The following is a 27,803-nucleotide window of genomic DNA, read 5'->3' as shown; positions in this document are numbered from 1 at the left end:
CACAACAGTTTGGCTTTAGAAAAAACTATTCCACTTCACAAACCTTGCTTAACATGATTCAAAAAATTGCTGACAACCTAGACAAAGGTAATTATGTTTGTGGAATTTTCGTAGATCTCCAAAAAGCTTTCGATACTGTTGACCATGAAATCTTATTGCAAAAATTGTTTCATTATGGCGTTAGAGGTAATGTCTTAAATTTATTAAAATCCTATCTTTCTGACCGTGATCAGTTTGTCTCCATTAAAGGTATTTTCTCAAATAAGGTATTTATGAAGCATGGTGTTCCTCAAGGATCTGTACTTGGCCCACTTCTTTTCTTGCTCTATATTAATGACTTACACGAAGCAATAAAATTTTCCCTAGTTCATCACTTTGCTGACGATACAAACTTGCTGCATTTTAATCCCTCATTGAAATCCCTCGTCAAAAAAGTCAATCTTGATCTTAGATTCCTCTGGCACTGGCTCAGTGCTAACAAAATATCTCTTAATGCTAGTAAAACGGAATATATACTCTTTAGACATCCCTCTAAACCCTTTAACTGTGAAGTTAAGCTTTCTATTGGTGGTCAAAAGGTTTTTCCTATTGAAACTATAAAATATCTTGGTGTACTGCTTGATTCTAACCTAGGATGGAAGTCCCAGATTAATTCAGTTGCAACCAAATTGAAAAAGGTTAATGGAATCATTGCAAAAATAAGACATTATGTGCCAATGGATGTTCTTCTGTCAATTTGTAATGCTCTTTTCCACTAAATCTAAATTATTGCGCCCAAGTCTGGGGTCAGTCCATAAGTTTACAAGTGAACCGAATCACTGTCCTTCAAAATTGTGCTTTACGTCTTATGAATTTTGCCAACCATAGAACAAATGCAAACCAATATTATAAAGATTTAGGCATCCTTAAATTCACAGATACTGTGAAACTGCAAAATGTATTATTTATTTATAATTTATTTCACAACAATCTACCTGTTCCCCTGATTGGTACCTTTTCAATTGACTTCTCTCACTCTCATAATACTCGTGCTAACAGCCTAGGCCTTATAAATTTGCGTGCTGTTCGTACTTCTGCATTTGGTTTGAAATCCATTAGGCATCAAAGTGTCCTATCATGGTCTAGTTGTCAGAATACCTTACCTGAAATAAGACTTTTAGATCTCCCTTTGCATAGACTTAAATCTCTAATAAAGCATACATTGTTGTCTAATTATGTTTAATTTATATATACCTAAAATTACTATTGTTCACAATCACTTTTACACCACTTTTTTCTTGGGATTTGCAATTGCAATATTTTTCACATTTTTTCGCTTGTCTGTCTTGTTTTGTAGTGTTGTCTGTGTAAGTTGTGTGTTTTGTATTGTCCACGGTGGCTGTCATACTTCGAGTTCTGCTAACTTTGGCAGTTTCCGGGGTTTACTAGGGCAAAATTTTTAATTAATAATGTATATTTATCTCCTAGTAAACTGAAATATATGTTTATTTCATTTCATTTCATTTCATTTCATTTCATATTTCAACTACTGCTCCTCGGCATGGGCTTGTGCCACCCAAGGCAGATTGGGAAAACTAGAAAAACGATTAAAATGTGTCCGTACCTTTCTTGGGAAAGAGAGGGAATATTCAATGAATAATTTACTCATCAAAAACGATGCCATATTAGTTTTCAAAGCCATGAATCACATTGCTCCTGATTACATGCGCTCAAAATTCCTTTTGACAAAAAACTGTCATAATCATCAAACAAGAGGAGCTTCAAAAAACAGGTTCACACTTCCCTTGGTCAACACGGAATTTGGCAAAAAAGCCTTCCCATTTAGAGCTGCAAAAGTGTGGAATAATCTTCCAGACCAAGTGACCTGTGATGGAAGTCTGCTTTCGTTTAAGACTTCCATCTCTAATGTATTTGGCAAATTCTAATGGAGATCACTTTTTAACTTTTTAATTTTTGTTTTTTATTCTTTTTCTTTTCAATTTTCACAGATTATAAATGTTACTATGTTTGATTGAGCTGAGGCAGTCTAAGGTTTATCATTTTTTGTTTCTTTTTTGTTCTAGTGGCCCCCAGTGGAAACAATCCACTAACTATAGGTTTTTGTGATTTTCTGGGCTAGCCACTTTAAATATTTATTATTATTATTATTATTATTATTATTATTATTATTATTATTATTATTATTATTATTATTATTATTATTATTATTATTATTATTATTATTATTATTATTATTATTATTATTATTATTATTATTATTATTATTATTATTATTATTATTATTATTATTATTATTATTATTATTATTATTATTATTATTATTATTATTATTATTATTATTATTATTATTATTATTATTATTATTATTATTATTATTATTATTATTATTATTATTAAAAGATGTCATGTATATCATATTGTAGAAGAACTACTTCGTTCATCACTAACATACTGCCAGGCAGTGAGCGGGATTCGATCCGCGGTCCCCAGAACTGGGAGCCGCAGACGAACCCACTACACCACGTGCGGCAATATGTTAGCGATGAACTCAGATAGTTTATCATACCGTATTTCATTCTCTGTTGAGAATGAAATACGGATGTGCAATGATAAATATTCACCTATGTCATGTATAGGTTGCAGAACATCTTTTAGCAGTCAAATTCAAATTTCCAGATTGACCCCCTGTCCAGATAACAATATCAAGCAGACTTCATTTTTTCTGTCATACAATAAACTTTTGTGCCCATTGAGGCAGTTACCCCTAGATAGAGGTTTTTTCCTGTAGATTTATTTCCATGCTGTCGAAACGTAGCCTAGAATAAACTCGCTTGTTCATGACATAATAATATTTATATTATTCAATGACGATGACTGAACAGATAAGTGGTAATATTTTTAAAATATATTCAATTTGTATTTTCTTCTGTATTGATTAAGTATAACTTGTTAAATTGCAAGTGGAAAATGGTAAAGCAAACATTAAAATGATGGAGGAAATAACCTGTACATGTACAAAAAACGGAATTAAAAAAAGCAACTTAAAATTGAAGTGAACACAAACAATCACGTTTTTAAAAAATCACCATTGTTCGATTTTAATTTTCGTTTTTTAATTTTTCAATTCTACAACAAGTTAAAACAATAAATGCTTGTTAAGCCGAAAATAATAATGAATGATGATGATGATGATGATGATGATGATGATGATGATGATGATGATGATGATGATGATGATGATGATGATGATGATGATGATGATGATGATGATGATGATGATGATGATGATGATGATGATGATGATGATGATGATGAAGCTAAGGTTATTTAAGACATGCAACCTTTTTTTCATCCTGCCTCCTAAGATTTTTGATACTATCCCATGCTTCTATCAAGCAGTGTTAGGTGCAATAATCTTTGCCATGTGTAAGTCAAGAAATGATAAGGTGACATTTTTGTCCACCTAAATTGCCTAAATTTTCATTATAGTTATAATTCTTACAAATGTTAAAAGCTCTGTCCAAGTTGTATGATACATCAAGCATAAGCATTTTAAATGAAACGAAGTAAGAAGATGTTCACCAGGATTACATCCATGCTGCATAATGCAGTGGAAGCAGTAAGTTGTAATGTTTGCTTAAAAAAGAATGGTAAAGAAAGTCCCAAATTTAGTACTCAACCATGTGAACAAATTGCTTAAGGACAATGGCACATAAAAACCAAATTCAGTTGTTTAAAACATTTGCATTTAGTTTGATAATTTAAGCTCAAATGGAAGAGAATTAAAGTTTTTATTTTCTCATGTTGTTCCCAATTGAAAGTCATGAAATATATTTCCCATTTTTGCCTCTTTTTATTCTCCCAGGTCCCACACTCTCTCTGTTTGTGAGAACCTTATTCTTACTGTTTTGTTTTTTCATATCTTTTCAAAGAGTTCTCTTGTTATAATAATGCATTTAGCTTTTGGAAACCTACTTTTCTGGTGTGATTGATGTCTGGTCCATGAATAAATTGTAATTATTTGTATTTGAATTGTTAAAAAACGAATCAACTTTTATTAAAAAATATTTTCTTATAGCTTGCACCTGAAATGACATTGCTTGAACAGTTTCGCTATCACTGGAAATGTGTAACTCAATTTTTTCTCGACACATCAGGTATGTTCTCTCAGTGTGGTTTTGTTTTCCTTATAAAGAATAAAAATGATATTCATAATGCACTCACATTGAGCCTGTGTACCTCATTTGTAAGAAATTCTCTTGTACTTGTATATATTAGAACGTGATTTTGTTAAATAATTTCATGATCAAAGTATTTCTTATGATGTTCACAGATGAACGAGTTTCAGTTGAAAGCACAGCAATTCCACACCATTTGGAACAAATGATCAATGTTTTGCAGCAAGAAGAACAAGAAAATGGAACTGCAAGTGCTGTAAGAACTTTATCAAAGCAATCCTGTTATTTACTTTTTATTTTCGTTCTTATTTATGTTTATGTAGTGATTAACCTCTTTTCTAGGGTCCTTCAATGGAATTCATGCTACAGCATAAGATTTTAGAAACAATGCAAACCCTGGGTAAAGCTGATGTAAGGTTACACAAATGTGTTTAATTAAGGTTACTGTGATGCGTTTCATTCAATGTAAACATTAATTGTGAAATTTTTAGTGTCCACCTGGAATGAAACGTTATGTTCTTGTGTTCTTCACTAATTTATTGGGTAAATCAAGACAACAGTTATTGCCTCATGTCAATGTTCATAAGCCAGTTAATGTGAGTTTATAATTTTTTTTGTAAAGTTAATTATATGTTATTTTACCCACCATACTTTTTATGTAAATCTTGTTAACTAGGATAAAAAAATTTAAATAAACCTAGCCTTTTAAGAGACATAAGACTCTACAAATATTATTTTGTGAAACCTGGAAGAAGCTAAATTTTAATTTTTTGTTATAATTATTTAAAATATACTAAGTACTGATTGTTAATAATTCTTGTACCTAAATCTAAATACAGTCAAATCTGAAAATCCCTTCTATTTAGAAATTAATTCGTTGTTGTGGAAAAATAAAAGCTGCACCAACTGAAACAGAAGAAGTGCAATTCCTTCTTCAAGTCTCTTCAAAGTTAAAACAGGACTCGTACCTGGTTAATTTTTTCCTAGAGGTATGCATATAATTTAAATGTACGATTTTAAAACGAATCATTAGAAAGTTGTCCTTATTAATTCCCATCTTTAGGCACCAAGTACTACTGAAAGTGGATCATCTCCACCCTTGTCACCAGGAATGGAACGAGAACGTGAAAAACCTGAATATAGTTTAGTCGATGCTTTAATTGTTCTCACGAATAGCGAGGTAGTTATATATACTTATGCATTATTGCTGCATTCAGTATCTGCAATATTAATATTTTTTAACAACAAGCAATTCCTTTAAGGTGAACATATCCTCATTTTATAGGACAGTAGAGTGGCGATAAAAGCATGTGAAGGCCTTCTCCTCTGCACTTCTATTCCTGAAGATCAAGCTGCTAGTGTTATTGTCTTGTACACAGCTTTCTGTGAGAGAATGGTAATGTGCAATTTTAATCTTTATTTTGATACCTCACGCCTTTAATTACTTTAATCACTTAACTGTACAATTTATTTATGGAATGCCGACCAGAGATTCTTTGATTTTATTTCTAGTTTTATTAGATGATAAATTGTTGTCACTTTATTTTATCACATTTTTGTTTTAGGCTGATCAACTAGCAAAATTATTTCGTGGATTACCCGCAGTTATTGACCCTGCAGATATGAATCAGTTATCTACTACGTGGGGGTATACCATTGTTAATACTTTACAAACATTTGTCATAAGCACATATCTAAATTTCTCAATTTTGGACCCTATTAAGTTCCACAAAAACACATTTTATAGAGCATATCACAAAATAAGTTTTACAAAAGTAGGCAAGAGTAATTAGTTCTACAGTTTTTTTAAAATTAAATTGCAAAAATAGTTTTTAAAGATATTGCTGCGTAAAGAATTATGTTTGACTATAAAAGCCATTATTTTCTGTGGTATACTTTTGTTGCTCTCAACACAAAACAAAAAGACACTTCCTGTTATCATTTTTCATAAAAAGAGGATTTTAATCAGCATAAGTAGTTCCCTATCTTTTTATGAGAACTCCTAATTATAAAAATAACCTCGTACACCTCCCCTAATCACAAAAATATGTTCTGGGAGAAATATTTTTACGCTGAGAGTATTTCATGCTAGAGTATTAGTATACAAGTTTATGTTTCAGATTTGACCATGAAGATCAAGCAGGTCCCCCTATTACTGGAAAACGTCAAATGATAGCATTTTTTTCATGGTTGGATTACGTCAATCAACTTAGTGTTGAGGCGCATTCTGTAAGGACTTATTGATAACTTTTTTTTTGCTAAAACATGTAGAATGTATTTCAACCCTAAAAAACACGATATTTTGTTGAATATAGATGGTGTCTAAAGCACTTGCTGGTGCAATACGTGAAAGATTCATCCTGACAGCTATTGAGCCTGGTCTTTCCCAAGCGTAAGTGTGCCTTCCTCTTTCATTGCAATAATTAAAATTTTGTGTTATTTATCTTTTCTTATTTTTGTTTAGATCAGAGCCATGTGCTATCACTGTCACTGCAGTTTTAACTCGTTGTCTGAGACTGGTGTCTTCCGCTACTTTAGCACAAGGTATGTAAATTGTTGAGCAAAAGGGAAATCTTGACAAGAAAATTTTACCATAAATGCTTATTAGAGAACTCATCTGGGGTGACAATATGTTTTTGTAAATTGCAAATTGATACATCACTGAGTGTAAATTAAATATTTTTTTACTAATCTGGAATGATTCTTTATGGTTTACATATTGCAAAAAATTAACTCATTTTAACATAACGAACAATAACGCAGAAGAGGAATATTTGTTTTCAAATAAAATCAAATACAATATACATGGTCTGTAAATTTAACACATCAGTTTTCTAATGCAATAAAACAAAAGTGAGTTAAATAAAATTAATATCTTATAATATTAGAAGCCAAGAAAATTTTCACTTAAGATATTCAAAAAATAGTTGCAAAATACTGTTTGGAAAATTCTGATCAAGTTTCATTACAGAGATCAAAAGGTGAGTTCAAAGGATCTTCACACTGTTTTATTTAAATTAGCTATCACAAAAATGGAAAAAAATATAAAATTAAGCAAAATTATTTTGTTATAATTTTTGGTGTATCCTAATACTAGCATTTTTTGTGCTTATTGTGCTAATTCACAGTATTTACCTCAAATATATTTTTGTTTAAGTTTTGTACAATCTTAATCTAACAAGCATACATAAGCACTGTTTTAATTAAAGTGTCCCCACCCCCACCTTCTTTGAAAGCTGATTGAAAAGTTGTCTGGGGTTAAGTCTAGCATTTGCAGAAGAAACAGTTTATTTTTGTATGTGTATGGAAAGCAAATACAGAACTAAACATTGAAATATATGTGACATTTTTGTAGAGTTTGCAGACATTCTTCTTGGGCATGACACTAACCCTGAACAACCAGACTATCAAAGTCCGCATAAACTGCGCCATTTACTCATTCAAAGGATTAACCACTTGAGCGATCAACTCGCAGTCGAAACTTTGCGATTATTCCAAGCGCTACTGCAACTGTCCTACCAACCAATTATAGACACTTTAGTTGTGAGAAATTTTACGAATAGAAGCTACATTGACTGGAAGAATGAAAAACAGTCTGAAAAGACGAATATAATAAATGTGGACACAAATAGTAATAATGACAATAATGAAATTTTAGAAAAACAAAATAATGTGCAAAAACAAGATATTGAGAAGAAAAACAATGTTGTCAGTCTGAATGAACATGGTATAGATAATACTTTGCCAGAAGTTTCAAATGTCGCTATAGCTGATGAAGAAAAAGAAAAAAATAATACTCTTGAACTTCCCAAAGATAGTAAAAGCAAGGTAATATTAGAAGAGAATAACTTAGAGAAAAAAGTTGAAAAGAAATTGAAGACAAGTGAAAGTGTAGACAATACAGAAAATGAAAAAATTGAGGATACTGGAGAGAAAAATGAAAGTGATGCAGATGTATTGAAATTTGATGAACTGAACATAAATGATGACATTACATTTAGTAAAAAGAAAGTTGAAAAAGTTGTGAATGGGTATGACTGAACGTGTGTTTTTCTAGTAACCAGACATTTGCAATTATTGTTAACATCAAAATCGTTTGTTTAGATTTCTTCTCATACTACCTGACACTTTAAAAACGTCTCAGATGGTAGGAGAGACTGGGTACGATAGTTACCTTAGAGATGCTCACAAACAGGTAAAGTCATACTGGTAGCCTTGTGGTAGAGCATTCCCTTCCAGTGTGGGAGGTCTTAGGTTCAAACCCCGACCAAGTCATGCCATAGACTATAAAAGTGTGAATCTATCCTTTCTGCTTATCTGTCAGCATGAGAATAGGATTGATATCTTAGGCGGTTGTCTAGTTGAGCGATTGCTGGGAGCTTTATATGCACTAGGACCCCCTTCGCAGGACCCTCGTTAATAGCAGTACCAATAGGAACTGAAGAGGTCATCCTGAGTAAATAATTTCAACAATCACCCTGCATATCATACTGCATTCTTTTGGAGTTGTCTAGATATTTGAAAAGTTTATGTAACTCCTGAACTCTGGATATATCTTTAACATTATTAAACCCCTAACTTATAACGCTTCATGACCTCTTTTTTTAAGTGTCAACAAAGAGCGATACAAACATTCTCTTTTGATTGGCCGAATTTATTAACAGATGGTGAGTGTTCACAAATTTTGCTGTTGTCGCTGTCTTCGCCATCGATATTGCTGTTGTTGTTATTATTTTTGTTGTTGTTGCCGTTGCGATTGTAGTTTTATTGTTGTATTTATTGTTTTTTGTTGTTGTTATTGTTGTTATTATCATCATGCGTTGTTTTTTGCAGGCTGTTTGGCTGCAACGACAGATGATTCTTTTTATGAGGGTGCATTTTTGCATACTATTTTCAAAAGATTGCAAAGAATTTTAGCTCAGGTATTGCTTTGGTATATATCTTGTAATTGGTTCAGTTTTATGTTAACACTTATCCTGCTGTGTGTAGGTGTTCAGTATCTGCATTTTTCTTAGCCATTCGAAATTAATTTGGAAGTAACTGCTATCATCTCCACACTGTGTCAGTTCCGTCATCCGTATTTACATGAATTTCTTATGGACACGTCAGGCGTGACAAAAGATTCTATATTGACTCCTCACAGAATATTACAAAAAGTAGGTGAAAAAGTCTCCTGTTATTATTTCTTTATTATGTTTGTTTGTTTGTTTGGTTAAGTTATACTGTTGTTGTTATTATTGTTACAGATCTGTCAAGACGTTCGAAATAGAACATCTAGGATATCCAACTTTCAAACCTCTTTACTAAATGTACGCAAAAACTTAATTGGGTTGAGTCATCACACGACAGAGTAAGTGTTGTAAAAACAATTTTTCCCCTGTTTAATGTGGAGATTTATACTGACCATAACTTTTGGTAATGTTTCAGTCGTTATGGTGATGCGGGCAAATCCTGAATTAATAATGTACACAGCATGATAGGTCCTTAAATTACTAACGGATGTGGACTTGCTTCCGAGTACATGATTCCCGCTCTTTTAGTAGTTAAAATCTTGAAATTTACTAACGACAAATGTGAGAAAAAATCTATAATCTGGTCTGTAAAATATCAGTAAAATTTAGACTATCAAGGTCATGCTTTACTTTTAATTTTTTTTTCTTGTTTCAGTATACCAGATGAAGCTTTCATGGAAGGGGTAATTGTTTTAGAAGAATTTTGTAAAGTAAGTATTTACTGTTTTTATTAGCCACCACCATCCAACTTCTGCACTTAACACCCTCAATCCTCATCCTTGCCATTGCAATCTTTACATAAACAAACACCTCTGGGTGTAAATTATATCTTCAATGTATTATTATTTGTTATTTTAGGAGCTGGCAGCCATTGCGTTTGTTACAGCAACAATGGAGCAATCTCAAGATATTTAGCTTGATTTTATTTTAATGAATTTTTTATAGTTCTGTCTTTTTGTAAACCCCCTGAAATTTTCGTCCTTGTTTATTATATACATTTTATAAAAATCAATCAGTGTAATATTTATTATTCTATGGTTTCGGTTATAATGTAATAATGAACCAATCAAAATCATGCATTTTTGCCACTCCCCACTCAATTATGCCAGCCGGCAGTATGCACACTGTCGTTTCTAAGTTTTGTGTTTCATTTTTATCTTGCTTTATCAATTTTTAGTGAAACGTCTGTTTACAGGGTTTCCTCATGACATGGTGTGTACATCTCACTGTTTATTTTATGCCAACCCTTCTCTTTTCTTTTGTTTGTATAAACATCGCCCTGTTTCGTTCGTTGACACATACCTACATATACTGCACAGGTTATAGATGTTTAGAACCCGATCACAACATGATATCATTTGAATTTAGCCTCGTTTAAGTTTGTGCAGATATACCATTTTGTTGTAATCGCTGAATAAATGTTGGTTTCGCGAATTGAGATGTATATTGTATCATCTTAAAATTTATATGAATTTTCATATTGTTTATATTTAGAAATAAATTTGACATGATTTGTCACTTTCTATCACTTATTAATTTATTTATATATCAACATTTTTTCTTGTGTGCAAACAAATATTTTATAAAGTAAGCTACTGATGAAAGATTTTTACTGGTCTGTGATTTGTACCAGAGTTAGTTTTAAAAATGGCGGCCCATCTTTTTCAAATAGAATCCTGTATCGTGAGGAAAAGAAATAAATTTCAATGCTTGTAATTTTTCTAAATTTCATCTCATGTGAGAAAATAATCCTGTGGTGCTTGTTTTTTTCCAACTTTTTTTGTGTGTGCTTAGGACATTTTCGCCTCAAATATGTTGCCACCTTATCTGCAAAAAGAACTTTTTTCACAGCATTGATCTCAGGAATTTTTTCACTTGGTATTTTCATGTTTCTATACCAAACGATTTCATTTTTAGATGTTTTAAATTGATTAGAAATTTTAAAATTAAAAAAGATGGATCGGAAACGACATTTATCGTCAACCGGATCTTCGTCCAGTGATGATTTTTCATCGAGTGACAACCATTCACCAACCAAGAAGGGGCACAGCAGTTTTATCAAAGCAAGAAAATATGAATCTCAACAAGAAGATAATTTATCGTCTGATGGCCAGTTGCCCACCAAAAAAGCGCGTCATGAGTTTGACGAAGCTCCTTCTTCGTCTTCAGAATCGTCATCTGGTGCACCATTGTACAGCTCTTTTGCGCAAAAAATGATGGCCCAGATGGGATATAAGAAAGGGAAAGGTCTTGGTAAAAACGAGACTGGTCGTGTTGACATAGTTGAAGCATCCAACCAACGTGGTAGAAGAGGTCTCGGTCTAAAATTAAAAGGCTTGGAAGCGAAAACAGCACTGTCTTGGGATGAGGAAGAGGAAATTCTAGTTAGACAGGAACCTGATTGGATACCTACCAAAGATCAAGCTATACCTGCTCTTGATGAGTTAAACTCCTATATAACCATGACCGAACGAAAAGAAACGATTGACGACGAATTTGAGTTTTGCGAGCCAGAGATTCTCACAAGCATTCTGGAAAGTAAAAACATATTTGATAACTTGGGAGGTGATGAATTTTTAAAAGCAAGATTTCGTGCTAATCCCTACGAGACCATTCGCGGTGCCATCTTTCAAAACCGTGCGGCGATGAAGATGGCGGAGGTTGATGCGTCTTTTGATTACATGTTTACTAATCATCCCGATCGGAATGAAAAGGATCCAACGAATTTGTTGTATTTTGCTGATATATGTGCTGGTCCGGGTGGATTTTCGGAATATATATTGTGGAGAAAGAAATGGCACGCAAAAGGATTTGGATTTACGCTGAGAGCTGATTGGGCGAACGACTTTAAGCTTGATGATTTTATTGCTGGCACACCTGAAACTTTTGATTGTCATTATGGAGAGAAAGGATATAACGGAGATGGAGACATCTTCAAAGACAAAAATTTGACTGCTTTCAGGGAGTACGTGTTGGAAAATTCGGACGGTATTGGCCTGTATTTTGTGATGGCTGATGGTGGATTTTCTGTAGAAGGACAAGAAAATATTCAGGAAATATTATCAAAGCAACTATACCTAGGACAATTTATATGCGCTTTAGGGACTCTTCGTCCTGGCGGACATTTTATATGCAAACTTTTTGACATCTTTACCCCGTTCAGTGTTGGTTTGGTGTATCTCATGTACAGAGCTTTTGAGAGAGTATGCATATTTAAACCAGTGACCAGTCGTCCAGCAAATTCTGAAAGATACATTGTGTGTAAAAGTTTACGCAAGGATTCTCAACCGATATACGACTATCTGTTCGATGTAAACATTCGAATTAACGGACTGAAAGGAAGCAATATAGATATCAGAGAAATCGTCCCAGTCTCCCTTATGAGAGACGATAAAGAGTTTTATGAATATATTTTCACTTCGAACAATACAATTGGTGCCAGACAAATTCTCGGTTTACGAAAGTTGGCAACTTATGTTCAGAACACTACCTTAGTTGGTCAAGACCAGGGTGAAGTTCGGAAGCAATGCCTAGCAGCATGGACCATTCCTTCTGAAGCGCGTTCGAATGTGATAAGAAACGATCCAGAGACGCAATTCGAAAAATTGATTAAACATGCAGCTACAGATTGGATGAGAAAACAGCCTACGTTTTTAACGGAGGAGAGTGTCCATCAAATAAAGAGTATTCATGACTACAAATGTACCTTCTCAGGTGGAGACCGCGTGTATCTGTTTAGTTTGGGTAGACAGTCGGTGTATAAGTGGAATCCACGTGACCAATTTGATCCAGCGTGGAAGCGACTTGATAAAATGAATTTGGAGCTGCCCCGCTTTACCCTTCTCGACGCAGAGCTCGTGTTCGAATTAAAAGGAGATGGCAAAGGCCAGCGAAGAGTGATGGCTGTGCATATTTTGGATGTGCACTACCTTGGAGGAGAGTACGTTGGAGATAAACCATTTAGTGAACGTATCAAGTACGCGGATGGATTTGCCAAAGCGCTTTCCAAGCCATGCCGACCGGATGTTATTCGCGTGCGCGTGAAACAATTCTTTGCAATGATTGAAATGAGCGAAGTCCTCGACGCGTTACAGGTGAAACACATGAAAAGAGGAATGGAGAGGAAGTTGTGCAGCAACGTGGAGGAGGACAAATATTTCGTTCCTACTGGTTTGTACTTGATTCGGCGTGTGAAAGAACCGTGGCACCTGCAGTTTAGTCGTTCAAACAAGAGGTTCTATTTTTACAATCCACATGGAAATAAATCTCTGTTTGAGCCTCCCAAAGATTCTTTAAGTGACGTCAAATATTGCGTCAGTTCGCGTTTTTACTGGAAGTGGGAGGAGAACTTAGATTTAGATCTTGATTCATCGAAAGAAGGTGTTTTAACGAAAGCTGCTGTCGTTGATTTTGTCTCTCGCAAACTTTAATCACCAATGGTTACTTTTAAAAAGTTAAACGTTTTATTTATCAAAAGGATTATTTTGTGTTTTAGTGTTTTTACCTTGGTTGTCTTTTAAACTAAAATTTACGAAAATTACGCCCTTCCTATACACCTCTTCAAGCATCATTATTGATTTCTTTTAAAATGAAAACTAACAAAAATCTCCATCGTTACACCTTAAAATGTTGTCTTACTTCAAGTATCTCGTTGGCCAATATTATGTCTGCTTTAATAGAACAATTTTTGAAATGTTAGTGGTCAAACTCTCTTAGATATCTGACGTGTGATGCGACCACATAAAAATTACTACCCATAAGTATTGGCGTAATTAAGCTACGGATAAAGTCTTGCTAGTGCAAAAAATAATTAACAAAATAATAACAAAAAATAACAAAAATAATTGCTAAACACACACCACGTGACAGAGCGTGACGTAACGACTAGTTTTTGATATTTCATAAAAATGCCAATTTTTACCAGATTGTCGTTTTCGGCAATCGGTTGGACTGCTTCGATAGAATTTGTTTATTTTTTATTAACCAGAGAAAGACCTCGTGGTTTATAGTATTTACGATAAATGTTTAAAAGATTAGGATTTTATTTTATTTTGACAACAAGATAACACAAGTAAAAGAATGTGTAATTAAATTACTTTGATATACACTGGTTTTTCCATTATGTTAGTCTTTTCAATTGAGCTGAAATTGTTCATTCCATTCGAATCTCATTTTTAGTAGTTTACGTTGTCTGTGTTACCCAAATCAAAATTGTGAAAACGCTAGGTAAAATAGTTACAATTCTAGCACTGGTATTAATTTTCGCGGCAATTTCGTGAATTTTCGTCAAATTCGCAAAAATAAATACCCATGAAATGTATTTTTTTTTAAGTATAATTAAGAAATCGGTTTGTTGATTTTTGCTGATATGAAATAGATTGTTCAGGAAAGAGGGAAATTTTAAAAGGTGACAAAGTAAATGTTTTTGCAGTGAATGCGTGTCTTTTAAATTATCGCCTTCATTTTTTAGTTACGATAAATTACAAAATTGAGAAAATGACCGACTGTCCCTCCATCGTAGATGCCAATCCTGAATCTCAAGATCTATCTTACAAAAAGAGATTGCAATTGCTTGAAAACGATGCACAAAGTTTATACAAGTTTTGCATATCCAAAGGTTTCTCCACCAATCAAATGAAGACATGTTTGACTCCTTTACTTGGAAAACAAGAACCGCTTGTAACTCGTATAGCAGTTGGGTCATCGAGGTCTCTTTTTAAGTTATCTGTTTTATTTGGCGTAGTCGCGATACTTTATGGTTGGCCAACTTCTAATAAAATGGTCAATGTGCACATGAGATTGCTCAGTGTCAAGGTAAGAATTCATCTTGTTATTTTCGTGCAAACGCGGCGTATGACGCTTTAACAAGAAAGTTTTCCTTTTATCGAAGAAAGCTTTGACAGAATTTTTCTCCAAAGTTTAAAAAGTTCACGAGTTTCTTAGCTAACCTGTGAGTGCTTTAAAATGTTTTATAAAATGTTGTAATTGTCAATGAAAACCTTTTAGTATAAACTTTTTGGTTCAAATGTTTGGCGGACTAGTGCTAAGTTTCTTTTTGGCTGACTTTTTATAAAAGAACGTTGTCTCTTATTGGTTTAAGTTAAAGTAATATATTGAGGAAAGTGGTATGTTTTCGGAAAATAATGATTGGAATGTTGGATAAAATATTCCTAGTAAAAATTTCTACACAGATCCGGCGTAAGTAAATGGTCATTTCTGCTCTGCTGTATTTGCCAAAACTCGCTTTCCCTCATGCTGTGTTGTTTGTGTTTAGACGATACCTTGGTGGGATTGGACAGGACTTTACGAAGAAGACTGCCTGATCAACAATCCCTATTTACCGGAGAAAAAATTAAGCGAAGAAGATTGTGGCGCTTGCAAAGAACTCCCGCTGCAGATGGACGAAGGAGACCTGGAACGATTATACAACGTCAATACTACCATGGTTACAGATGAATTTCTCTATGCTGATTGGCCTTTAGTTGTTACTGACCCCGTGCGTGATTGGCCAGTTGATAAAGATGGAAAGTTGTTGTTTTCATTGAAGATGGTGAAAGAGGTAAAATTTGTAACTGACGCAAACTCATCTTAGTGTTAATAAAACTATGTCAGATTATTTTTGTAGATGTTTTGTTCATATTTTTGATCTTAAAGTTATGAAACAACCGCTTCCGCCTACAATGAGACTCTCAAGTTGAGAAAAAACTATGAAATTTCAAACATTTTAATACGAAAACAAAAGCATATTATCGGCATATTACAGCCTCAGTTTGAAATTTTAGTTTAACATGTTGAGGCTAAGCTAATATGCCAGCAAGTCACTTCAAAGAATGTGTAACGAAGTTTCAAGCCAAAGCAAGCTGATGGACCTTTTTTTTTTTTTGATAGCTCTATACGACGAATCCGTCTTTGGTGGAAGGATCTGAACTTGACACTTGTGAATTTTTTTCAACAATGGAGGAGAGCAAGAACATCTATGATTACATTAAAGCGCTCAACGAAGATACCCTCCCAACAAAATATCACGTGGCTTGGTATGTTTGTATATTTTGCAGAACGATACCTTCTAAACGATACCTCCTAAAAAGATCGTTTTCTGACTTGTACTTACCACCGTCAGTTTTTCTATAATCTTTTTTTACATTTATTGCGTGACTGTGTACCAAAAATTGACGATGTAGATTTTGGGCTAAGGCTTTTTCGGCACTTAGGCTTAATTTACGCCCTGGAAAGATCGGTGTCCGACCAATTCTTAACTCCAGTTAGTGTTTGTGGGTTTTAAATAAACACAAGTTGGACTTGCTTTTTATCAAAATTTGACCATATATCTTACAGGGTAACCATAAGGCAAATTTGGGCCTTACAAATTGGGATATGACTGACCGTCGGTCCCGGATATTTCGTTCAGCTTTGACAAATTTAGACTATGAGGTATGAAGTTGAGTTGAAAAGATGTGGGGTAAATTCAAAGCAAAATTTGGTGTTTCTGATTTTGTCCTACACCTTGTTCTCCCAATAACGTTTCAGCTGACCCAAGCCATCTTCTCTGACCGTACTGTCTCAAAATGGGAAAATGAAGTAAATAAATCCGTTGTGGGACTAAAGATTCCAAACATATTCAGTATATTCATAATTACGCAATTATTAATTGAATATAAAAGCAATTATGAAATAATATAAATGTAAATTTGATAGTTAATTTATTTTGCAGGTAGCCATGAACCTTCGTCCATAACTCCCCTCCGTTTTATTTTTTTGTTATTAACTTCCATCTTAGGGAGAATTGTCAACCGTCTGCAGCAAAGGTATTTCGATTGTACACTAAGAGACCATACTTCCTTCCAGCGATGGCTGAATCTTCGAAATCCAATCAAATCATCGTTGCCAAGGGTGATTTTGACGGCGATGTATTTCATGTATGTCATTTTACTTCGTCTTATGAAAATCTTTTCAATAGACCTTCCTCGTATTGTACTTTTTGTTGATGTTGAGTATTATAAACAAGTAAAGGTATTGTCGTAGCCATGTTCTGAAAGATGAGTTTGCTATGCGTACAAAAACTTAACTTGATTCGACTTTCGAAAAACAGTTACAAAGCAGTACTCATCGTGGTCAAAAGCGTTTTATTTACGGCTTATCATATTATGCTTCGTTTTTGAATGGAAACTTGAATACGAAAAAAATGGTTGTGGCAGACCATATATATATACTTGCTTTTTTTTTTTTTTTTGATAAGTGAAAAATATTGCCATAAGAGCACGTTAAACGCACAACTACAGTCCAAGAAATTCTGCACGAATTAAGTTTTGCTAATTTTGCTGAAAATTTACGAAATTATGTGTCATAAGTACTATATTGTATTTAACAAGTATTTTATTTTTCGCAAATTTAGATTCCACAGCAAGTCGATTCCGCTTCATGGATAGTCGTTGTGAGTAAAATATTTCTCGCCAGGTTAAGTACACTCGCAATTTGTCGTACGGGTGCCCTGGTACCGCATAGTTCCCAAACAGTTTATCGTTTCAAATACTGTAAGAATATCTTTCATGATATAAAGTGACGTCTTTAAGTAGGACTCCCGTTAAACTCTCTAAAAGACTTCTGACTATCTAGAAAGTCTGAATCTCGACATTTTCTCAATCAATGTTTACTATGGCGGCTGAAGGAGATGCCAGTTACAAACCCTGAAGTAAACCTTAAAAACTCAGAGTATTCAGGGATTGGAGGAAAATGGCAATTATTTTCACAATAGCAAGGAAAATTTGGTTTTAATAGCATATTTCTATAACTATTGTGAGAATCCACGCCTCCTAAAAATCTTATGAAGTCATAAAAAAAATCCTAAAATATCTAAGTTATAGTTAATTTGTGCAGTTCAAGTTGCAACTATTCAGTGCGAGAAAAAGGTATGGTAGGGCAAATCAAATGTCAGATAAAATTTCCCTCTTAAAATGTACGCTTTTTTTTTCATAAGAATATATTTTATAAGAATATCAGGTTTACAACAATAAAGAAATAAGAACAATGACCAGCCTGGTTAAAATTTTTACATTCTTGTAATGTTGTAGTTGACAGGACGAATGATGATTCACTTGGTACCGCATGAAGAATGTAATAGTTACAATTGCAAAGAAGTTTCTTTTGTTTTGTCAGCTGGTGAAGCAAGTAAGTTCAAGAACACTCTTGATACACAATTGTAGGGAGGAAGTATGAAGGAGGGGGTGTTGATAATTTAAATTGATAGTGGGGAAGGGTATTAGTAAATTAAAGTGGACCAAGGGGGTTGGGGTATTTTTTAGTTTTCTATTAAAATTGTGTTATCGGATCTTAAAACAAAGTGTGTTTAATTAATTCTGATTTTGTCAGAAATTAAATTATGTCTTGTATAACATGTAAACTGTGTTCCTAATGCTGGCTTTTAGTGAAATATTCACTTTATTTTCTTTTGTTTCCTGATTTCGCTGAAAATTTTTATAGCAAATCTTATAAGTTAGTAAATGTAAGAAAAAGAAAAAATAAATATTACAAAAACAGCAATAATTTCCGAGACTTTTTCTACGTCGGACGATGTCTCCTGCAGTGACAAACGTGATAAGATCTTTAATTTTTATTGGCGCAGTAAAGAAGGGAAGGTTAATTTTCCGAATTTTTTAATAAAGGGGTATAGGTGGTGGTAATATTTTTTGAAATTTGATGTTGTTTCCTCTATAATTGGGTTACCAAGAATATTTCTTACTATCGCTAAACTTTACTCACTTTTCTCTTTTCTATCGGTAGAGAACATCTTCAGTGGCAGCATAAGGTTGATTTAAACCAAGGCTATTATTAAATGATTTTTTTCATTCGTGTTTTTTATTTAGTGCTTGTCTCTACGCGTATTTGGACGATCAATTATTCTCCGTCGACCGACGATGTGACGTTAGCATTCTCTTCGACTGTCGTCTGGGATGACGTTTAGATGACGTGTAAGGTTTGTTTGATTACTCGGTACTTCTCCTACGGAAACTAACAGCCGCCATTATTAATAACAAAGTACACAATTTTTTGCAAGCTCGAATTCTTCAAAAACAACAAAACAACTTGTGAACAACAGTCAGCGTCAAGTGAGTAAAAAAAAAAGAAAAAGACAAACAGCAGATATTGCAAATGCAGCAAAAGTTTTTCTTATTATAAAAATCGATAAGTTTTATACGATGAAAAATAAAATTTAAGCTGAAGGTAGACGTGAATTTTCTCTTCTCGAGAAAATAAGAAACAAGCAGCAACAGTTCAGCCTATACACTACTGAAACATAGGAAACATTAAGCTTCAACTAAAATTTTGTGTTACTTATATAAGGGCGTGTATACAGTATGGAAAATAAAACAGTAGAGAATCAATTACTATCACTGCAGAATTGTCTATTTTTTAGGCTGATAGCTCCAGAAGCAAATAACATGGTTGAATTTGCTTCTAACTTTAAAAGACACGTATATTTTTGTATTGGTTAAGCAGTGCTCTCGTCTCGTTCTCGTTTATTGTTAAGGTTTTCACAGTTACACAATCTACTTTGTTTTGTTTTTAAACTTTTTGTTTGCACGTGCTCGTATATATTTAGCATTTTTAACTTTATTTTGTAAGGGATAATTTTTAATCTTTTTTATGGGAAGTATATTTTGGTAAATTTGGAGTGGAAATAGATATTTTTGTTACAATTTTGTACTTTAATATTCTATTTTTTTATTATTTTAAGTTACAATTGAATTGAAGGTTGTTTTATGTTAAAAATTTGAAATTTAACTTTTCCGCCTGGTTTATTAACTGCAATCACACAAAGAAACCTGAAAACACAAAAAAAAAACCTGAAAAATTCTGAAAAAATAATTTTATACTGAAAAGTGTGAAAACAATTAAAGAATAAACCATAGTGTCTTTGATCTCTAACGTCTCCAGCGATGTATTGATAAGATAAATTGTGAGATGACCATTTAACCCCACTCATCTGTCTATCTTATCGGGGAAAAGAGTTTTTAGGTTACTCGGGGAAAATTGACAATCATGGACTTTTATCAATTTGTGCATTTTCTTCCTTCTCTTCTTTTTCTGTAATTATCAAGTCCATTAGTTAACATAAAAATTAGTTGCTTGACTTATGACGAAACAAAAGTATCTAAATCACATTTTTGCGGAATTATTGCTCGTAAAATGGAACTTAACTTTGTAAACACGGTCCAACATTTCTTAAAAATTGACCTTTCCTTAGTTGACTATGTGTTTCGTAGCGTGATATAATATATTTTTAAACTCGATAGCTACAATTTCTAAAATTATGTAAGTTTAAAAAAATACCATTTTCCAAGTTCAATTCGATGTCATAAATAAAGAACTGGGTAGGGAAAGTTTGTTGGCCCAGTTATTATACACTAAAAAAGAAAATAAATTACCTGAATCAACTCTAGATTTGAAACATAGCGTGCAAATAAACGACACTTGCAGGGCGTTTCAATGTTGAAGAAAATTTCAACTTTGTTGAGTTAATTTTGTTTCTCATGAGACCAGATCTCAAATTATATCTAAGATTCTTTTTCGCAGCAAATTCCTTACAATCCATATTTTGTTTTGAATATCTTCTTTAGTAATCAAAAATGCCACGAAAGTTTGGGTTTCTTATATGTCATGGAAAAAAGTAATTCCTTGGAATGCCATAGCATATTGACGCGGGTACGAAATGTATCATACGAAATGACGCATGCGCATCTATCAAACGTCGTATTCATTTTAACTAGATGAACGGGACTTGGTGATAGGAGCTTGTTAACTTCTTCAGCATTGTGAAGTTGCTAAATATGTCAAAGTCGTGATCCAAAGTAAATTTAACTCTAAATTAACATGCGAAATAAAATATTGCGAATTTACCTGCTTGTTTAAAATGCCTTATTTAAGTTTGTGGAAACAAATCAAGTTCGAAAACAATAATTCCGCATTATTTTATTTCTTCCCAAATGAGAAAGAAATAAAGGTAGCTTAAAGGGGCTACGGAACAGCTGTTGGTTTCGGACTTTAGTGACTTACACGAAAGTCGAGCTGATGAGCCTTTTTTGAGCCGATAAGTTTTTTTCTAAAAAGATTTCGTCACATTCGAGTGTTTATTGTTTATTTTTGCGCAAAAAATAAAAAAAACTAATTTTTTAACTCCGGGAAAAGCTGCGAACTGAAGGACGGATACACCTGTGCCAGGTTGCTCCAAAAAAACATGTTGAACAAAAAAGAATTAACGATGTTTACAGAGGTTAATCGTACAAAACATGTATGAGTAATATGTACAAATAAATTATATTTTAAAAATCTTGCGTATTCCAGTTAGAAACGTATTAAAATAATATCCCCGTGCGTTTTCAGACCAACTGCGTTGTAGAAAGTTACAGTACGGATGAATAGGTTGGTATTCTTGATTTAATAATGCTTGTACATTCCTATAAAAACAAAGGGTTGATACAATTCGTTTTTTACTAGCATTTCTAATAATGGTGTGTGGCCGAGTCATTAGAGAGTTTATTTTATCATGACGAGGACGTTGTTAGCACTGTCAGTCAAACCATGTCGTGTGAGACTACTGGGTGGGTATTACCGATCTAATTCATCTATATTCTATACATGAAAAATACAAGACCCACTTGATGACAGTGTTTCAAACATTTAAAGAATTTATTTTTTATAAATGTTCGGAATAATTGTTATAATATGTAGAGCTCCACTGTCGCCACAAACTGTCACAACTTTCTAAAAATAAACACTGGAAACTAGGTTGCTTGGTTAATATTTAAACAAAAACAAAACAAAGTTAAGCAAAGAAATGGTTTTGTAAACGTGAGTAAACAAAAAATAATAAATATAGATAAAATTGATCCTGCATGAAGTTTTGTCTTGTCATGCTAATTCAGCGTTATAATCACATTCTGATATATCACTGAGAATATTTAAAGAGAAAATAAATTAATAAATCATAAAACATGAAGAAAATATAAATAATTGAAATTTTGGATCTCAAAAAAAGATAAAAAATTAAAATAACGTTGCAACGCTTAAATATATTTGCTTGACAACAGAATAAAAGTGTAAAAAACATGGCGGAGAAACGTGTTGTGGAAGAACGGTGATGAAATATAAAGCAAAGTGTATTTAAAAAGATAAAAATCTTAAGAATATTTTCGTTTGAATTCACCAAATATGAACAACACAAGTGATTTACCAGAATCCGCTCACATCATCGAAATCGTGGCGTTTACCACACTCGGTGTTATTCTGGCAATTATCAATTTGATCGTGTTTATAGCTGGGTTCTACGTGAAAGGATCCATAACAACTTGCTCCAAAATATCAATGAACATATCTCTTACAGGTGTACTTGTCGGTGCGCTTCTTTCTCCGTTTCACGGTCAAGGAGATGCATGGTTGTTGGGGGACGGCATCTGTAGCAGTTTTCTCACTTTGCATTCATTCTGGCGGACAGCTACTATGTCCTTCATAACCATCATGGTGTTGGAAAGTTATATTCAATTAAGACGTCACTGCAGCGACCCCGACGAAACACGAGACAACAAAAGTTACCTAAATCCTCACATGACTATCTTTCTCGTCTGGTCTTCATCAGGCGTCGTCGCCTTCCTGACATTCATTGTCATCTCAACGACAAACAACACGCTGTGTATAAGCTACCAACATATTAAGAAAGAGTTCATGTATTTTTACGTAGTCTTCGTTATGCTTCTGCCACTTATCGTCTTGGCTGGTCTTAACATATCGTACCTCAGGCTAACCTCGAAGTATATAAGAAGTATTGGAGTGTATGGGAAACATCGACGTAGAAACGTACTAAAGGACTTACAGTATGCAAAATGCGCGTTCAGATTATTTCAAGTCGTGTTAATAACATGGATTCCGTATATTGTTTACATGTTCTGTATTTTAAACTGGAATATCGAGACGATATATTTCGATGAGATTAGTTACAAGGTTGTCAAAACTTTACAATGGCTTTGTTACTCGTCTTGCTTACTACATCCGATCGTTATTCTGCATTACAACAAACAACTCAAAACGATTGTTGTTACAGAAGTTGTTCACTTGCAAAGAGTGTTTTTCGATGAAAGATTCGGTGAAGAGAGAATACGAGAGGTAAATGAACCGGCTCAAACTAGTAGCCAGGAGACACCATCGCCTGGCTTAAGAAGAAAAGCTATTCTAAAACTTCAGAGGCGAGAAATGGAAAATTCTGAAACTCAATCCTCTACAAACGGTTCAAACACTGACATTAGTATGTTATGACCAACTTTTCAATCAATCAATTAATTTATTTACTTATGCATTTGTTTATATTTTTTATATTTACGAAAACTTACCGAGCCACCGTTGCATTCAATTTTCTGCAAACTAACCAAGATGCATTCTTTTGTCTGTTTACTACTCATTCGTCTTGAAATCTAAAAAAACGGGGGTAAAATAACATCAAATCGCAAAAATGGCGTTAATTCTTTTAGGGACAACTTCTGATAAATTTACTACCTTTACTATTATTCACTAATAAATTTTGTCCTACTCTAATTAGATTAATTATGGAGTTTATGATTCCAGACATACACAGTACACCATCTAGAAGGGTGACCGACAATATAACTAATACCCGATTGCGAAAAAATTTACAGTTTTTGTTACTTTTTAATATAAAAGATCATAACATATTTTCGACGCGGTTTTTGCAGCGATTTCTTCCTTCGCCACGTCACTACACATTAAACGTTAATAAAGCAATATACTAATCATTTATAGGAACGTATACCCCCGGCTTGTTGTAGGAAGCGCCTAACTGAAATCATCTGAAATAAAACTGTTTACCTATTGTGATCTATTAAACGATGTATTGCGTGTAGATCTCAGGACCGGAATATTTAGATTTTGTAGGCGTTAATGACAGGAAATTGAAAATTGTAAATTCGAGAAAAACTAACATGCATTTTCCTTAGTGTTAAAACAAGGGTTGTCTAATTTATACATAAAAGCTCTCTATTGTTTCATAACATTTTGCTTTTTCTAAATGCTTGTAAGCTATACAACATTGCGATTATGAACTTTTGCAACTACATAAAAATAAACAAAAATTTCGTCACACAAAATTCACAGTGTATATTTTACGGTAGCCATGAAAATTAAAAAATAATCTAATATTTAAATGAAGCACAGTTTATGCACCAAATTTGGTATCAAAATTCTACCTGAGGTAACAAGTTCTTGAGGTGAGGATTTAACGCGGATGTGACAACATTGCTAAGCTCCACAAGCGCATTCATTGTCGACAAAAAGCACTCGCCATCGGCAGACATCTAAAAGTGTAACTTATTTGTTAAACGCATGCAGTTTATACTTTTAGCGTTACTAGAATTATTTTGTAACTGCTTCATTTGTTTTTGTATTTTTTATCTTTTAACCTTTTATCCTATAACCTTTAGAGATAAATGTTTTAAAGTTTTTAAAGATACAGTTTATGGAGAACATGTCTAAAAAAAGAGGCCAAACGGTGTAAAACACAACAACACAAGAATAGAGAACAAATGTTTATCATACCAATGCCATTTTTATAGGAGTTATCAATCTTGAGAGCACGGGTAGTGTTCTCTCTTCTGCATCATCAACCATCAACATTTGAACAAATCCTTCGTTTGCAACGAAAGCATATGGATGTATTGTTTCTCTTAACCCCTATGCAAAAAACAGTAAAAAACGTAAAAAAAATTATCAAGTACATAATGTCGAAAATTAATTGGAGATGTGAACATCAATGAATTAATTGGAGATGTGAACAGGAATGAATTAATTGGAGATGTGAACAGCAATGAATTAAATTGGAGATGTGAAAAGCAATGAATTAATTGGAGATGTGAACAGCAATGAATTAATTGGAGATGTGAACAGCAATGAATTAATTGGAGATGTGAACAGCAATCAATAAAGACTTCAGTCCTTATATCAATAAAGTTACAACCATTACGTCTAGCACGTGAATATTAACCTAAATCACCCAAATTCAAGAATTTTACTGTCCTCCATGTATTTCATTAAAACATGACCGTAAGATGCTTATCGCCATATCTCGTTATCGAACTGTTAATATAGGTTATTGTGAAGATTTAGATATTTTATTCTCCAGTTATCAATATACAAATATAAGCAGTTTTTTTTCCTTAACTTTGCCATTTTGTTTGTTTTAGGACATCTTGCTGAAAACATCGGTGTCACAGGTCAGTTTATAGGTTAAACATTGCTAAACTTTGACAGCTTGCTTTCAAAAGCACCCTTTGTATGCACGAATTCATAGTAAGCTTAAAATTATTATAAAGCCATTGCTTATTTGCTGTTAAGAATGATTATCAAAACAAAATATATATAACCAAAATATTTTCACATCAAAGTTGATAATATCATTGTACCTCAGCGAACGTGATAAGGAGGGGGTCATAATTTAGATCTTCAAGTGGAACTGTCCATTGAATTTTATGCTTCACTGAACCATGAACAAGACTAAAAAGTTTAAACAAACATTTTTACATAAAATAAAATGTCTTACATGAAATAAAATAAACAGTCAGTCGACTGTATGTGAATGGATGATATTAAAGTCAAGGTAAGGATACTGATAAAGGTGGGAAATATCAACACCGACATCAACATTTGGCTTTGTTAATCTTTTATTAGGGTAAGCCCTTCTTAAATAAGTGGACAAATAAAGAAGCCAGCATATCTTGCTAATTTGGGTAAACAGAATAACCCTATCAGAATAAAAAACATAACCATATCACACCAAACCCAAAAAATTCATTTTCGCTAAAAACAACAAAACAAATTGTCTTCCTTGCATTCATAATATACTAATTTATCTTAATGATATGCTATCCCAAATTTTGAATCCTTCACAACTAAAAAAACATACCGGCATGGAATCCCATCTTTACTATATGCAGATGCAAACACTGACTTTGATCCTTTTTTGTTAAACTGTAACAAGAAATATTATACATTAAATGTCATATTTGGACATTTTAAGAGAATAATTAAACAAACAATTTTTGAATTTTACACACTTTGGATTAAAAACTCACATATCATACAAATTGAAGTAGAAAATGTTTATTAAAACAAATACATTCTTTCAAATTTAAAGAAAAGCTAACTGACAATTTCACTGAACAGTTTTGTCGTTCATATTTTAATCCTGTCGTCATACATCTAACGTTACCATATTTGTTTACATATGTCCTGTGTCTCTGTCTACTATCTTTTATCTTAAAGCCATATATCCAATCCACATAAACATCTATAAATATTGGTTACATCTTAAATGTAACCACTTGGAGTTGAACTGAAGAATAATCTAGTCAAGCTTACACATCTTGCTACATCACCCAATACAATGACATGAGTACGCTCCAACAACTGAGCTACGGTGGGTAAATAAAATGTCAAAATGGACAAAAAGAATGTCACTTACAGGGTCAACAGTTTTTGGATTCAACCGATTAGAAGGCTTCTTATTCTGAGAGCTTCGTTCCGAAGCAGTTGATGCCCGGGGTGTTGTCTTTGTTGCATATTTTTGACTTTTCTGTCCTGTATTTAATGCAGATCTTGCTCGTGTTGAGGTTAAAACAGTACTACTTCGGCTTGAAGCCATTGTTGAAATATTATTCGGACTTGCTTTGAATTGATTCTTTCATAACTACTAATAATTTAACACTTCTAAACCATAAATTATTAATGTTAAAAAGTACAAAATACAGAAGAGAAACAATATTGAAAAGCCATATCACTTTTTCCTGATTTAAAAACAAAAAAGACTTAATCACAGTAATGATATAAAACAATGACAAAAGGATAGACAACAAAAATATTATATATAAAGAGTTGTCAAAAAAACTATTTGCTTTGATCCTAAACACAAGCAATGCATTCTCTATTTCGTATCCTGTAAAACAAAATTATACAAAATACTAATATTACTATTAAAAAAAGCCATTGAAATGAGGTTGCATAATTTGCTTCAAGCCCAGAATAACAAGCAGGAGATTGTTCTTGAAGAATACTTTTAGTCCTGATAGCCTTATTGTTGCCTTTTGATGACAGCTTTTTGTTTCACACTGAAATTTGTCAAATGTGTTGATCTTGTTAGCAATGGTAGCAGAAGAATAAAAGTGAAATGTCAAAAAGTTGGTTCCCCCACCATCATTAGACAATGAGACGAGTTACAACGATTGGAAAAAAGAAGTGCAAATATGGCAAGCACTGACAGAATTAAAGGCAAAAAAACAAGGGCCAGCTATATTCATGGGCTTAAGAGGAAAAGCTAAAGAATCAGTTCTAGAATTAGACATTGAAAAGATAAGTGCAGCAACTGGAGTAAAAGCCATTACTGACAGATTGGACAAAATATATTTAAAAGATGAGAATCAAACTGCTTACATAGCTTATGAAACCTTTGAAAAATGTAAATGACCGCCTGAGATGAGTATGAATAACTATCTTATACAGTTTGAACGGTTGTACCATAAAATCCAAGGACATCATTTGGTACTTCCTGATGGAGTGTTGG

At 33.2% G+C, this 27,803-nt stretch overlaps 3 protein-coding genes across 6 annotated transcripts; 2 read left to right on the top strand and 1 right to left on the bottom strand.

Moving 5' to 3' along the window:
* The first annotated feature begins 3,489 nt into the window (after positions 1-3,489).
* On the top strand, positions 3,490-10,718 carry LOC130646211 (FHF complex subunit HOOK interacting protein 2A-like). The gene is made up of 20 exons (XM_057452370.1): positions 3,490-3,619; positions 4,079-4,157; positions 4,334-4,434; positions 4,521-4,589; positions 4,670-4,774; positions 5,045-5,167; positions 5,242-5,358; positions 5,464-5,574; positions 5,744-5,826; positions 6,299-6,407; positions 6,494-6,570; positions 6,643-6,722; positions 7,534-8,209; positions 8,283-8,373; positions 8,788-8,845; positions 9,012-9,100; positions 9,194-9,334; positions 9,425-9,528; positions 9,846-9,900; positions 10,049-10,718. The coding sequence occupies exons 1-20, from the start codon at positions 3,557-3,559 to the stop codon at positions 10,103-10,105; spliced, it is 2,388 nt and encodes a 795-aa protein (XP_057308353.1). The 5' UTR covers positions 3,490-3,556; the 3' UTR covers positions 10,106-10,718.
* LOC130646214 (PACRG-like protein) lies at positions 6,944-26,976 on the bottom strand. 2 transcript variants are annotated; one of them, XM_057452375.1, is made up of 7 exons: positions 26,709-26,976; positions 26,151-26,215; positions 25,651-25,741; positions 24,788-24,922; positions 24,439-24,546; positions 23,569-23,649; positions 6,944-7,012 (listed from the first exon to the last, which is right to left on the bottom strand). In XM_057452375.1, the coding sequence occupies exons 1-7, from the start codon at positions 26,886-26,888 to the stop codon at positions 6,959-6,961; spliced, it is 714 nt and encodes a 237-aa protein (XP_057308358.1). In that variant the 5' UTR covers positions 26,889-26,976; the 3' UTR covers positions 6,944-6,958. The 2 variants fall into 2 exon arrangements, with proteins under 2 accessions (XP_057308358.1, XP_057308357.1); XM_057452374.1 differs by lacking the exon at positions 6,944-7,012 and adding an exon at positions 21,450-21,642 and having other exon boundaries at positions 26,709-26,975.
* Positions 14,666-19,933, top strand: LOC130646212 (uncharacterized). Of its 3 annotated transcripts, none has more exons than XM_057452372.1 (8): positions 14,666-15,004; positions 15,465-15,749; positions 16,079-16,224; positions 16,968-17,106; positions 17,583-17,621; positions 18,259-18,355; positions 19,051-19,155; positions 19,602-19,933. In XM_057452372.1, the coding sequence occupies exons 1-7, from the start codon at positions 14,687-14,689 to the stop codon at positions 19,146-19,148; spliced, it is 1,122 nt and encodes a 373-aa protein (XP_057308355.1). In that variant the 5' UTR covers positions 14,666-14,686; the 3' UTR covers positions 19,149-19,155; positions 19,602-19,933. The 3 variants fall into 3 exon arrangements, with proteins under 3 accessions (XP_057308355.1, XP_057308356.1, XP_057308354.1); XM_057452373.1 differs by having other exon boundaries at positions 19,051-19,160; XM_057452371.1 differs by lacking the exon at positions 19,602-19,933 and having other exon boundaries at positions 19,051-19,293.
* Positions 26,977-27,803: the final 827 nt, after the last annotated feature.

This window comes from Hydractinia symbiolongicarpus, chromosome 5 (assembly GCF_029227915.1).
Source record: "Hydractinia symbiolongicarpus strain clone_291-10 chromosome 5, HSymV2.1, whole genome shotgun sequence".
NCBI classification, from domain to species: domain Eukaryota; kingdom Metazoa; phylum Cnidaria; class Hydrozoa; order Anthoathecata; family Hydractiniidae; genus Hydractinia; species Hydractinia symbiolongicarpus.
This window is presented reverse-complemented; position numbering and strand designations above follow the sequence as displayed.